Below are 14660 nucleotides of genomic sequence, written 5' to 3'. Positions count from 1 at the left end.
ATCATTGAATAAATACAAATTGAACAGGTTTTATGTTAAGAACATAATGGTTTTAACTATCTCTAAACAGACTGATCACTGAATAAAGCATACAAAGTGCAAATGTCGTGTGATGTCTGAACAGTCAGATACTAGTGATTGGTAAAAGAAAAATTACCCCCCTAAAAATGGCTATAGATAAGGCAAAGACTAACTGAATAATGGTTTTACAAAACAACTGTTCATTTAGAATATCAGTCGACTAAAGCTGTTATAGAACAACCCCTACCAGCTCTGTGATTGCTCAATTTATCACATTCTACTCTAATTTCTTAATGTACAAATAAACTCCTACTGAAGTGCAGAATGGTTAGAGACTTTAAACATAATCCTATGATACTGTGAGTCGAGCTTTTCCTAGTTGCATGTTTCAGAGCTTTGCTGTGAGATTTAAGAGTCTATCCAGGTTTTTTCCCTAATATACATAATATCCTGAGGGGGGCATGATTAAGCCTATGGTGAAAGTTTTGTTATACTGATTGCAAACAAAAGAGAATTGTCCATCACTGCCATGCTTTCCACTGCATTGGAACGTATTCCTGTTTGTATGTTAACAAGGAAGTAATTCAGAAGGTGTAATGTAATTGGGCTCATCAATCAAGCTTACATATATAGGGATTTAATGTGATTCATGGGTAGATTAATTAGTGTGTGAGGCTAAAATTCTTCATTGTTAAGACATAAACAGATAATCAGGATTTAAGAGACAGAATAGACCCTGAACCTGTGGTGCCTTGAAGTGGAACTTCTGCGAAAACAGAACCCACAGTCTTTTTTGGCATGAATATACGTCAAATAAGCCATCGAGGCAGCTCAAACAAGTCCTGTACCGAGTTCAGTTATATTGAACTTCACTGTTCAGCCATGTCTGGCTGCTAGCAATTCTCCAGGATTTTTCTGTAAATAGGTGCTAAATGGAAAAAAACTCTCATTGGCTAATTTGATGTATATGCTGAAAAAGACTGGGTTTGTTTTTCGCGGGATTTACACTTTAAGCACTTAAGTGGTTACATTTATCCAGTTTTTAAAAATATAAGTTATTATAAAAATAAAAAGGAAAAACTATACATTTTTATTCAAGCAATTGTTCAGTGTTTCATTACGTAATTTATCATTTATTTGATGCATAAACGCCTAAGCAGCATTTCCATGTTGTAGCTGGCAGAGGTGGAACAAATGCAAGCTATAATGTAGACGTGCAGTTAAATCCTAAAAATGAAGACTTAAATACAGCTAAGTTACATCAGTAACGACTAGTTTTTAACAACCAGTAAAAAATATATATATATACTCGGTCCATCAAGCACAGTATGTCAGACTTCTGGTCATCAGCAGTAGGCTAATGAGCCAACTGACTGGCTGGAAAATCATTATTTTTTCAATTGGATGACAGTGGCAATGCTTTTTCCTTATAGCTTTATAGACAGGCTTACATGTGTGTGTGAAGTCTAGCTGCTATTGGAGACGGGATAATTCCCTGTAAATGATTCTAAAACTCATGAGGTGAATAGAGGCTGTCAAACAATAGGTGACTGTGTTGTAGCAGCAGGAAAATACATTATGGCATTCACTATTTTTTACAGATGGCATTTCAAACCGTTTGATGGCCTTGGAAACAATTAAGCTGCACAGCCACTATTTGAATGAGATACTACTAAAGCTAATGGGATGGTGTCTTGCTGTTAGAATGGTATTTACCACAAACTGGAACAGGGCAGGCGATGAGCTGAGGCTCTGTGAAGCATTAAGAACGCTTCCTGGACTGATCCAACAGTATTTGAAAGTATGGGTTCATTTGTGCGTGTGCGTGTGCGTGTGCGTGTGCGTGTGCGTGTGTGATCATCAAGGTGGGCAACATATGCTGTTATTACTTGGTACATCTGATATACACTGAGACTACAACAAAACATTTTATGTACATTTGTACTGCTGTTTAATTGAAAAAACAATTATAAATAACACTTAATTTAATATACCTGTTATATGATCAAAAAGCTTATTGGGCCCTTCAACAACCCATTGTCCTCACATGGAAAATCAGCCTCCATCAACTACGAGACCCATCCCAAAGGGATGCGCTGTGTTCTATGCCCTGATTGCTCCTCACCTCCATACATAATCCATTTAGCAAAGCATGAAAATCGCATGTGAATTAGCCAGCTTCATTTTTTTTCCTCCAATGAAAAACAGCAGGTCTCTCCTCATGCCAGTTTGAGGAATATAGTGAATCAGTACATTATTTAGCATTTCTGGACATGGCTGCTCAGACTGCATGTCCTCATTCTCGAACAAAGTCTGACATTGTCAATTGTTCTGTTTGCTTTGAGCAGGCATATCTTTGTTTCTAACTGGAGATAGATTCTAAATTTGCTTGCTGTGTTGAAAATGGTTTTTGGTTTTATTACTCCTTTACAAGGCCTCCTGATCTATGTACAAACTGCTGAATTTAATGACTGAAGCTCTTCAAGGGACTGGCTCACTCTAGGTCAGTAATCACATTAACAATAACGTCAACAGGCAACACATTTACCGTATTTTCCGCACTATAAGGCGCACCGCAAAACCTTCAAATTTCTCAAAAGCAGACAGTGCGCCTTATAATCCGGTGCGCCTTATATATGGACCAATATTGAGTCACAACAGGTCTCGCAATTACGGTAAACAGCCGCCGACTCTATTTTCACCCTTAGAAGAAGTAACGCGCGGTGCATGTTGAGATATATGACTGCACGAAGCGTGCTGTTTCATTTCCATTTGTATGTTTGTGTAAAGACCCCAAAATGGCTCCTATTAAGAGACACGCTTACGACGCAGAGTTTAAACTCAAGGCGATTATTCTATGCGCCTTATAATGCGGTGCGCCTTATATGTGAAAAAAGTTTCAAAATAAGCCATTTATTGAAGGTGCGCCTTATATTTTGTTATATATATATTTTGTCTTAGTGCCGAAAATACGGTTCTTCAATCAACACAGGAATTAAGACATTTCTCAAAAAGCAAATGTGGTAACCAAGCTTGACATAGAAACCCCTTATATAATAAAAGAAAAAAATGATGACAAATGACAAAAGATTGTTTGTTACATTTGTATGGCATGACATTTTTTTGTTACCAGCCGTTACAGTGACACTGTTATTGGAAGTAGGGCTGTAAGGTAGTAGGGAAGGGACCATTGCCCCACCACTTTATGCTGATTTGACGTTGTGATCCCAATAAAGATTTATTTTATTTGATATGGTATACTATCACTTCTTGAATTAATTTTTATGACGTACTTTACTATACTACACTATGAATGTATTACATTTTTATGACTATACTATAGCAGTAAAATACTGATAAAAATTGTCTGTGGCACAGTGATAAAAAGGATGTACAGGTGGTGTACTTTCACTATTTTGTTTCATATGAATTTTAAATTAAATCAAACTTTTAATAAAAAAATACAAATTAGTTATATACCTAATGTAATATGTTTTAATATCAATTCACATAAAAGGTGTACAGTGTCTGGTTCTTCAGAATGTTGCTCTTGTGCTCAGACTGAGCAGTGAATTCCTTTAATATACTAATGGTATTGACTGTCTTACCAAACCACCTGATTTTCCCAGGAGACTCCTGTTTTCCATTGCCCTCTTCTGGTTTCCTCCTGGAGTCACAATTCTTCTGTATTCGATGTTCGCGAACGATCCGGTTCTCGTAAGCAGCTCTTTGGTATGAACGAAGGGATCTGAGTCGTACTTAAAAGCAGCCCAAATTTCACTGCCTGCCCTACTGTAGATCCGCAGTGCCAGGTTCATACTCACACAAGCGCTTCACATTACTTCAGCCTCCTCCTGTGGTTGTCTGCCTCTCACACGCCGGATGTCAGGCTTTCCGCTATCTCTATCTATTTTGCAAGGGCACTGTTAGCTTAGCGCCACCCAAGAAGTGTGCGATTGGTTTATACAAAATACAAACAAGCCAGAGTGTTTTTTTTTCCCATCCCAGAGTGATAAGCCGGTGTGCAATGGAAGACTATTTTGACAGTAGCAGCAGCAGTAAGAGCAGGCAGTAGGGTGCACAGACAGCTGTCAGATTGGAAACACACCAAACACGCTTTTATTGACGCTCTTATCCCACATGTGTGACAGACAGGAGCACGTGCACTAATTACAACCCTAAAAGCCTCCATTGTTTTTGCCTTACTGCAGTCCACAGAAATGTTCATCTTTTTATTTTGTAAATGTAACCACTGCAGAGTTTTTGTGTTTGTAGTCCATAGATCCCAGTCAATAATTTCAAATCTTACCAGGAATTCCCGTTTCTATATTCCCCCACAAATCTTCTCCTTTTTCCTGTATCTGAAATGTCATGGATATACAGTAGTTATACAGCTTTGATGAAGTGAAAATCTTTCACTAGACTTGAAACATTTTCAGCTTAACCAAAAACAGAGATGTTTTGTCAGTTGTTAGTTTGCAGTAATTTCTTTCATTTTACCTGCCTAAGGAAGGCTCATACGGAAGAAGGGTTATATTTAACAGCACTACACTTTAATCAAAGCGGGATTTGCAGATATACTGTACTGCTCAAGACAAAAAGGGGTCTACCTGGGAGTTATTGTCAGCCATGAACACCACAAGCCGCCCTGTTGCTTGGTTACTGTACCTGCAGTGAATTGTGACTCTGGTGGCCTTGGGCTGCTAGGGTAGAATTATCTCAACTGAACAGGATTTGAGACTTTGCTTTTTACTGAATTTTATATTTTCTGTGTGCAAGAGCCAGTCGAAAGCAATCAAAAGTATGATTTTCCAAATTCTGTCTGGCATTATAAGGACTTGTGAATATATTTAGATTACTCACAAATTATCTTTCTCTCTCACCCCGTCCTCTCGCATCCCAGGCCAAAACCAAAGCCAAAAAAACTGCAGTTATACCATAAATATTACACTAAACTAATAACTATCAAAACATTTACTATAGGGTGAAACTCTAAAGCATGTCAGCCCACACATGTCACATCATAGTTGTGCTTTCTCATCAGCAGTCAATGGTAAAATAAGCTGTGGATTATTCATGGACTAGCTGCTCATTTTCTACTTATTTTCCACATTGATTTGTCAGTAGTGGAACCTTTTACTTCTTGACTTTGAACAGACAACACTTATTGGCTGTAAATTAATTAATTTAATTCCTACAGAAATACTGTAAGAAGTGTATGCTTTAGGTCAGATGATGCTCCTGTACAGCATGCACGCAGGCAACCATCTGACCCCACATGGATACTCTTGTATAGTACATTTAATCAGTAGCTTTACGTATATTTCTGTTTTAATCCAGTGATGAAGCCCCTAGTGGATTGGACTAGTTCGCACCTTCACGGACAGAAAGTAGCAGTTTGCTGTTTTAAGCAAAGTCATGACTTTGCAGTCCCAAAGCTACAACTCTTACCGTAATATCCGTTTCTGAATAATGACAATCCTTAGGGCTCCTGTATTAGACACATCATCACTACCACTGAGTTGCGGTAATGAGCTCAGTTTATCACTGAATTTGAAATGAGAACAAAGCAGTAGAGATGTTAGCTTAAACTAATAATGAGACTCCATTTACTGTGAAGATACTAACTGCCACTTCTGGTTTATAGTGGATGTAGCTTAAAGGTCCCATTTCCATATATTTTTTTGTATTATATAGCTGTACAAATACTGTCAAAATATCCAGATTCTCTGCAAACCTTTTCCGCAGGGCCCCCCTTTTGTAGAATAATAATGTAGCCCGCCAGTTTGGGAACCACCTTGTTACTGTATTGCCTATTTATTGCCAACATGTTATCAAAAAAACATCTTGGTGTACTGTTAACCTGTAAGATTGTGACCAGGAAATGACCAGTACCGATACCAGGACAGTATCTAATAGCGTCCAGAGGCATTTGGGGCCCTTTGGAAACATAAAAATTACAAAATGAAAATTAACCAAGAGGTTCCAGACTAGTATGTGCAAATTATTCTGGTGATGCCAGGCTACAAAATAGGAGTACAAACCTGAAAATTAACATAATATGGGCCCTTTAAGGCAACATGGAGACATTGTTTATACATGTACTGGTCAACTTTGAAATTTTGGGCTTTTTAGACTGGTAAAAGAAAAACAACAAAAAGGTGTTTACTCTGAGTTTATTTGTGTCGGTATATTTCTCCTAAACTCACCAAGTTAGCATTAGATAATGCTTCATTTCCATAAAAACATTCCATTTCAGAAACCGTTTAATACATATAATTAATAACTTAACTTTCATGGTGGTATATTTAGTTTTTTACCCTATTCCCCAGTATAATGTATCCCCTTAACATCCTCAGTTACCTGCACCAGCTAAGGCAGAGGTGTGAAGCTGATAAACTCATGTTAAATAGCTGGAGGAAGATTGCCAAGGATTTGCAGGCAGATCGATACTTGCACTCTTTGGAGAGCTGTATGTTTGTAAATGGAATCTGAAGCAGGTATGCTAGCAGAGGTACAAAATAACTTATCTTGACAACATAGCCTTATAATAACATTAGCCTTGTGTTAGGTGGAAAGTGTATTGGAATCAATTTGTTGTTTTTCCCGGTGTTTAACCTCGTTCTATCACTTCCCCCAACGCCACGATCATGCCCTTGATGTGTATGAATGATTTTAATATGCTTTAATACTATTTTAACGTGGTTTCATGGACCTCTTTAAAGAATGTTGAGAGTGAGGGGTCAATGGAGATGTTGGTTCAGTTTTACTGGCTATTTCTAATTATAAATATTGGCACTGCTTCTCAGTGGATTGGTATTGAAACTTGTACATTTGTGATGGTTTTATCTTACAAAGAGCAGCACCAATGACATTCTGGACTTTGTTAGAATGTATGGACTTAACGCTTTGATTTGTGTTTTTTTTATTTTCATGCATCTACACAGATGCCCCACTAAAGGAAAAATAAGCTTAAGAATTTACAAGGTTACTCCACATTTCTGTCATATTCAGCTGTTAGAGGGTTGTGCTATTGTTGGACTTTACAGACTTTACTGATAGAAACCTTGACAAGTATTTTTGATCTACACTATGCCCTGTTTCAGTGTCAGTACGCTGTATTTTCAATGAACCACTTATATCAAACTGTTCTTTGACTTGATGCATAACAGTACATCTTGTTGGTGATTATTGCTATATAGTAGATAAAATGCTCTTAAAGTTTGATGTTTAAAAATAAAGAGCAGGTTCAAACCCAGCTTCAGTTTGAAACATACAGTATATAGACACAAAAATCCAAATATAAACAGATCAGTCGTCATCAACTTCAAACTTTAAAGTTTGGGGTTCAAGGCTGGCGTTCTTGAAAAATAGAAGTTCCTTCTTATTAAAAAAAATACCTTTGTTACAGCTACCTCATTTACAGCTCTTTAAAATGCATGCATATAGTACATGTTTACTATATAATATCATTCCAACATCATTTGAGGTCTAAAAGTAAAATTTATGAATGCGACCAAATGCATAACAATGTAATCGAGCCAAGCCATTGGTATTAAAATGAGCACAGGAAGAAGATGGAAAAATGTCATTGCAACACATTAACAGAATCTAGATAATTCCTGACAGATTGAAACTCCTACCCCCTAAATAAGTCTACTCCTTCTTTATACCATGGGATGGTAAAACAGAAGGACTTTTGAAGAAACCATATTAGGAACATTTGCACTTGCTTAAGACTGCAGTTTTACAAAGGAAACCAAGGGGAATTGAAGGAAGCTTCAGCCCTGCTGCTTCGCCACTCTTTGTTGGCTTTCTTTCTGTCGGTAGTGGAAGAGACTGGTAGTGTCAAGCTCACCTGCATGGTGGATAGCCTCTGCAAACAGCTTCACCACCTAAGACACACAGAGATAACATTAGGGGAAGTACATTAAGTAAGAGTGTTATACCCCCAGAGATAGGTTCGTCACTAGGGATGCAGATCAGCAAGCCTTGAATGATGAGAGTAACACAAGGCCACGCCCCCATTCCGGTGGTTGACTGGCGGTAAAAACAAATCCTGCCGTGATCTGAAACCTCCTGCAATGGCTAATGTTAGTAAGGCAGACAGCTATATTACGTCGTTGCAGAGAGATGATCGGTTAGATGTAAAAAAAAAAATAAATAAATAAAAAAAAAAATGAAAGAGTTGGGTAATGTTTGTCCATACAGCTTACCGGAGGAGAAGTGGGTAAACGAGTCCACACAGTGGCCAGAGGTGACATACCCAGACATTTATGTTCCTACCTCATTGAATCACCAGGTAATGCAGGCCTATGACAACAACCACTTTCTCTGTCGTTAATATACTGTTTTAGTTAACAAAACCAACAGCCAAGGCTTTGTCCACCTAAGGTTAAATGGGGGTGAAAATGTAGTCTCTCGATCTTATACACACACACTCACTGCCATCTTTTTGACATCATTCTGTCATCATTCCATCAATAAATATGTAAATGTTATTTGTATTTCCTCAAATGTAATTGAATTTATTTTTATAAACTGAGTACTCACTACTGTTTTTCGTATTAGCGCACTGAGGTCTTCTCCTTTGTTTTCACCGGCGAGGGGGACTGGCCTTTTACGTGACGTAGGGTTAGACTCTTCTATCGTTAGTGTGACCATGGCAAGTCTGTTAGCAGTCATCAGCTCCTCGTTATTGGCGTTATTCTTCATTTCGCCTCTTTGATAAGGCAACGTCTGTGAGTATTATACATCTAACAACATAAGACTGTCAAGTTATTTTTTGTTGTGTGAATATAAATGCAGCTGTATACTTATTATGTTGCTAAGCAGAGCTAGCTCAAGAATCCATTGTTATATGTCATTTGACTAGGTTAGCTGTGTTTTGGTTATATTAGCTACACCGCTAGGCTAGCTTGGTCTTGCTACTTCCCTGGATACTGCATTATACTGACTGCATTGTACTGTATGTTAATTTGTTTAATAATGCATACACTGTTGGATGTATTTTGATTACAGTTTCACAAGATTCCCAATAAACCTTCTGGAGATGAATCCCTGTGTCCTGGAGTTTTATGGGAGTGTTTGAACTGATTGGAAAGATAGCCCATGACAGAGAGAGACATACATGTGTATGTAAATGACAAGTGACATTAACTGACCTGATAATTGGTGATGAGGGGAACACCGTGGTCGATAGCCATTCTACGGATGACAAAGTTGTCCTTCAGTTGGCGAGAGTTGTTATTGGGCAAGTTGACCACCAGGTCAATATGACCGTCGCTGATGAGTCTATTTAAAAAAAAAAAAACTTAGTGTGAGAGATAATATCATCAAACAAATGTAATTTTGCACCCAATGCACTATTTGATCGGTTTCCTGTAATAAGTCATTTATATTTTTGATTCCATTAAAAAAAATCAACTCTGTGGCTCTTTGCAGCTTTTAGCCACTTTCAGTGCATTGATTTGATTCTGCTGTCCACACAATTGTGTGCCTATGGCTCTTACTGTGCCCCTTATATAAAACTGTAAACTGCTTCCAGCAAACTAGCTTAGGCAAGCTGATTGTACACGACCTGCACAGCATTAAAATGATAGTGAGCAAAAGTCAACTAGTAACTGATTAAGTAAATCATCTCAATATATAGTAAGCTAAAGTGACCAGGATATTTCATTTAACTTTGTAGAGCACACCATATATTAACCCCTAGTGTAGCAACGCAACACAGCACAGCACGGCACGGCACAGCACAGCACAGCACAGCACAGCACAGCACAGCACAGCACAGCACAGCACAGCACAGCATAGCCCTGGCTGTGAAGGCCTATGACGGACAGCATTCACTTAGGGCAGCATTCTAAAAGAAAACATGAAGGACGGAAAACAGTAACAACAAAGGTCATGTTCTTCTCTATAAAGATTTGGCCTCTATGCCATCTTGCACAGCTGATGCTTGCCATCTTGCCAGCCTTACATGTGTGTGTGTGTGTGTGTGTGTTGTTTTGGCCTATTACATTTCTTTTAGATATTCTTCTTCATCACCTCATTTAAAAACATATAGTCCAAATGGTTTCATTGTAGTTTGATCATGACTTGTTTGTGGAATCATTACATGAAAGTTGCAGTCAGTCAGTCAGCCTGCCTGCTACAATTATTCTATGTTGCTTTGTACTTTTGAAAACTGAAAAATGACTGGAAGAAATGCAGCTTCACTTTAAGTGCAGTCAACTAAAATGTCAATTACAGCTTATTTGAATGACATAAAAGTATTCATTTTTGCTTTATTGTTGGACATGGGCGAATTAAATCCAAAATGCTTTAGCTCCTTCTTTCATTTCCCAGACTTGACTTGAAAGTGCTCAGACAATTTTCCTCACCCTTCCTATTCAAGCCTTAATTATGGCTAATGCAATGCTTCTGGACGTCAGTCTGCTACATCTTTGATCTTGTCAGCATATAACCAAGATAATGAAGGGGCTATGCCCTTAGATCTTAAGGCAGTATCTGATTAGATATTAGATTAGGCTCACGATTTTGAATCTAATGAATCACCATTTATGTATTGCTTAAGCACTGCCTGAAGAAACCTTAAGTAAGTCTTAGCATCTGCATTTGGATTCAGTTTCACATCAGCTGGCTTTGTTTTCCATGTTTCCTTGAATGTGTCAAAAATAATTAAAACATCAGTTTAATGTTCAAAATGAGTATATCCCAACCTCTTAATACTGGGCAAACTAGTATCTTCTCCCTTATCAGAGGGCCAGGCAACTGGAGTGGCAGGCACATCATTGGCAGACAGCCAGGCAGAAGTGGCTTCAGTAGCATAGAGCTAGAGGGCAGAAATAAGGCAATACAGAATTTTTTAAACAAATTGAGAGGACTGAGGTAAGTCATTTTAATCATTTAATAAGAGCAAAAGCATAAGAAGAAGGAGGCTTTATCAGACAGTATTTAAATTTCAGGGTAAAAATATGCCTGATTTTCAATGAGAAGTCTGGTCTGTAGTGTTTGAGTCCGACAAGATTTCTTTACTCACCTTGAATCCTTCCTCTTTTAGCTGATGGGCTGTAGCCAGGAAATTTGGTCGGAACGAATGCTGGATGTGAGGAAAAAGAAAAAAAGAAAGACACATCATTAGAGATACAGAGAAAATAAGGGATTTTTTATGTTGATTTCACTACTCTTACAAAATGGTTCAAAGCGAGTGTAGGAGAAAAAGTCAATGATGTACAATTCATCTTCGAAATTAAAGAGTTTAACAAAATATTTTATGATACGAAATGTGATGAAACATTGCAGAGCCAAAAAATGAACAGATGTGTGATGTGGAGTGCTATGGAGCAGCATTTTCAAATGTGACTGTCTATTTTCTCTCTCACTCTGCTGGCTTGGTTTTGCAGTCTTTCTTTTTCAGCCAAAAGAAAAGAAGAAGTTTTTGTTTTAACAGTAGTTGGCTGAATGCATTTTTGCCTCCAAATACGAATAATAATCTGGGTTTGGTGTCTATAGTTTCTGAAGAATCAAGTTTTGGTATTTGTGGTTTAGCTTTAAGATGCTGCCATTGTTATCAAAGATGTAGTCCATAACATTTGAGATACCTTGTTTCTAGTGGCCTCTTTGGCAGTAGGATGTCATTTCAGGCAAGCCTTTTCTTGTAGAGCCCTCCATCTTGTGACATTCATGGTCACCGTGTTGACTTTTTTTTGCTCTTTTGTAAACTTTACTGAAACATAGTCCCGTCTCTACTTCCAGTCCATCCCCTATATGCTAGCTTCTTAAATCCATACACACAAGTTCCTATTACACTTTTCCTTACTACAAGCCTGATGGAAGTCTTAAGTTGCCGATTTCTGATTACAATTGAACACAGCATAACCAACCACAAACCTAACATGGCGGCGTATTTACATCTAGCCTGCACATGTCGCCACGGACACGTAGATACAGAAATAGTCACATATACTGTATCTCTGTATCAATGGGAAAGGTCATGATCTCTGTCTGAACAGTTCTACTTGAGAGAATAACAATAACATGTACAGTACTAGGACACTGTACAATCCAATAGCCAAGAACTGAATAACATATTATATGCCAGGAAAATATTGTTTGCAAAAAAAATGGTGCCATAAGTACAGACGTCAAGGTTGTTTGTGCAGGCTTATAAAAATTAGTGTGTATTAGGGGTATACAATATAAACAGTATATAAAAGTAATTCCTTGTCATAGTGGCCGATGTTGACTCTGACTTCGCCAGATAGATTTGATTCGCATTTGCTCAGCATATCCATCTGGGAACTTCGAACTCTTGTTTGGAGATCTTTTGGGAAGGGGCAAAAATATTGGTTGCTGATTAGATAAACCATCTGTCAATCACCAACATACGGGCTAAATCAACCAGATCAACAAAGCTTATGATGTACTAACAGCGACTTGGCAAAGCTCAGACAGTAAACAACATGTTGGTAAAGGATATTTGCTGTTTGTTTAATGCAAATTTATGGATAAGAGGCACAATTACAGGTGCCCTGTCCATATTCTAACAGAAGGATCCAAGAGAAAAAAGCCTTAGCAAGCGGCTTACTCGATAGCTGCGCTCATCTCATCCTCGGAAGCCACCATGTTGTACACTGAACAGTCGCTCCTCGTTTTGCCACACTTAAATCCGCCTCAAAACCAAGCTGATTGGTTCGGTCGCTTGGGCAAACTTCTCCAATTTTTCTCTGCCGCACGTTACCAAACTGATCTGCGAGTAAAATACAATGGAGCTCACAAGATCAGGACGGTCTCACAAGGCTAGTCCACTCTTGCATCTAAGTGCAACTGTCTTAGCCATGGTCTCAGCACGTCAAATACTGGCGCACGGAGAGACTTGCTCTTCCATCTTCTCCACAACAGCTCCCCTCACGCTGCTCTTGTAATTGTTTCAGTTTGGTTAAATCCATGGTTAAATCACCACCACGATATTTCTTTCTACTTTGAAAAAACGAAAGGTTGAGACAGAAAACTGGCAACTCAGCAGAGAAATACAGTATTTGTTTATAACTGTCACTCTGAAGCCTGTCTGTTTAGTGAAATTAATGTTAATTAATTAAGCGTTCTTCCTTGGCTCCAAAAACAATAATTTTTTTTTGGTTTATTTGGAGAAAATTTTGTTCCATCCAATCGTTGATTTGCTTGATGCATCTGCTCAGTGCTTGTATTGGACTATAGACACCTGGTGATATTATGTAAATTTGTGTGCACTCTGCGTAGCTGTGGTAACGTATGTTGTTGTTTTTCATGATCTGAGCCAGTGGAAGCATGTAGATATTAAACAGAAGAGGCCCCAGAATTGAGCCTTGGGGAACTCCGTATGTCATTTTTGACATCCTTCAAGTAGGATTCAAACCATTTTAATACTGTGCCAGATAGTCCTGCCCAGTTTTCCAGACGGTCAAGTAATATGTTGTGATCGACTGTGTCGAATGCAGCACTGAGATCCAATAATAGTAAGACTGCAATTTTGCCATTGTCCGTGTTTAAAGGGATGTCATTGAAGACCTTAACAAGAGCCGTCTGTGCTGTGGTGTGGTCTAAAACCTGACTGGAAGACATCAAAACAGCTGTTCATTATCATAAAGTTGTTCAGCTGTATAAAACTGGCTTTTTCAATGATTTTGCAGAGAAATGCAAGGTTTAATATTGGTCTATAATTGTTCATTAGTGAGGTGTCTAAATTGTTCTTTTTTAGGAGAGGCTTGATAACAGCGGTTTCCAGGGCCTGTGGGAAGACACCTGAGAGAAGAGACATATTTACAATTTGTAGAAGATCGGAGGACATGCAGTTTGATACATGTTTGAAAGGTTGTTGGGAGAATATCGAGGCAGCAAGAGGAGGATTTCAGATGTTGTATAATGTCCTCCAAGGTCCTATGGTCAATCACTAGAAAATGTGCCCTGGTATTTGGTGGACACATGGACAGCACATGTCCTGCAACTGGTGTGGAGGAAATGACTGGCTAATTTGTTTAATATTGTCATTGAAATGGGAGACACATTCATTGCAGGCCCTAGTTTTAAGGAGTTCAGGGGCTATTAACACATAAGGGTTTTGTTAACCTGTCGACAGTACAAAACAAGGCACGTGCATTATTATTGTTTTTGGCAATGATGATTGCAAGATCCCGGGAAGCCAATAAAGTCCTTCAACTGTGTTAATCTTTGAGTCTCATAGTGTCATTGATTCCTTGACTTAGAGATCGAACAGCAACAAGATTTAGCTTTTAGCTTCAACACTACCCACAGCAACCGGCAAATCGTTGAAGTTTTGATATGTGTTGTAGACCAACCAGTGTATTTTAGACATAAGGTGACATAATTAAAGAATCCTGTAAGTTTTTAGTCAAACTTTTCAAAAATATGATGTGCATCAAACTGTGATGTCTGTATTGTACCAAATTGTTAGCATTATGTCAAATGTCATACTTTTACAAAAAAATCCACGCAAAAAACACAGAATATAAAGGAAAATAATGTAATGCATGTATGATATTAGACATAAGCTTCAAATTACCTACTTAATAGATTCCGCCAAATATTCTGAAAGTGCTGACCCCTTTGTGAGCTTTTGCCACTAATTTGCAACCGGTTGT

General features: G+C 38.2%; 1 protein-coding gene across 1 annotated transcript in view; it reads right to left on the bottom strand.

The window, feature by feature from the left end:
- Window positions 1-6325: 6325 nt before the first annotated feature.
- Window positions 6326-14660, bottom strand: part of cps1 (carbamoyl-phosphate synthase 1, mitochondrial) — a 54027-nt gene continuing 45692 nt past the window's right edge. Inside the window, exons 35-38 of the mRNA XM_083921490.1 lie at window positions 11063-11122; window positions 10743-10855; window positions 9186-9315; window positions 6326-7916 (exon numbers count right to left, since the gene is read on the bottom strand). Of these exons, the coding sequence (XP_083777616.1) occupies window positions 7803-7916; window positions 9186-9315; window positions 10743-10855; window positions 11063-11122 (417 nt within the window). The 3' untranslated portion in view covers window positions 6326-7802. The remainder of the gene's footprint in view (window positions 7917-9185; window positions 9316-10742; window positions 10856-11062; window positions 11123-14660) is intronic.

Source organism: Echiichthys vipera (assembly GCF_963691815.1).
Source record: "Echiichthys vipera genome assembly, chromosome: 10".
Taxonomy (NCBI): domain Eukaryota; kingdom Metazoa; phylum Chordata; class Actinopteri; order Perciformes; family Trachinidae; genus Echiichthys; species Echiichthys vipera.
The sequence above is the reverse complement of the archived record's forward strand: the minus strand, read 5'-3'. Positions and strand labels throughout refer to the sequence as shown.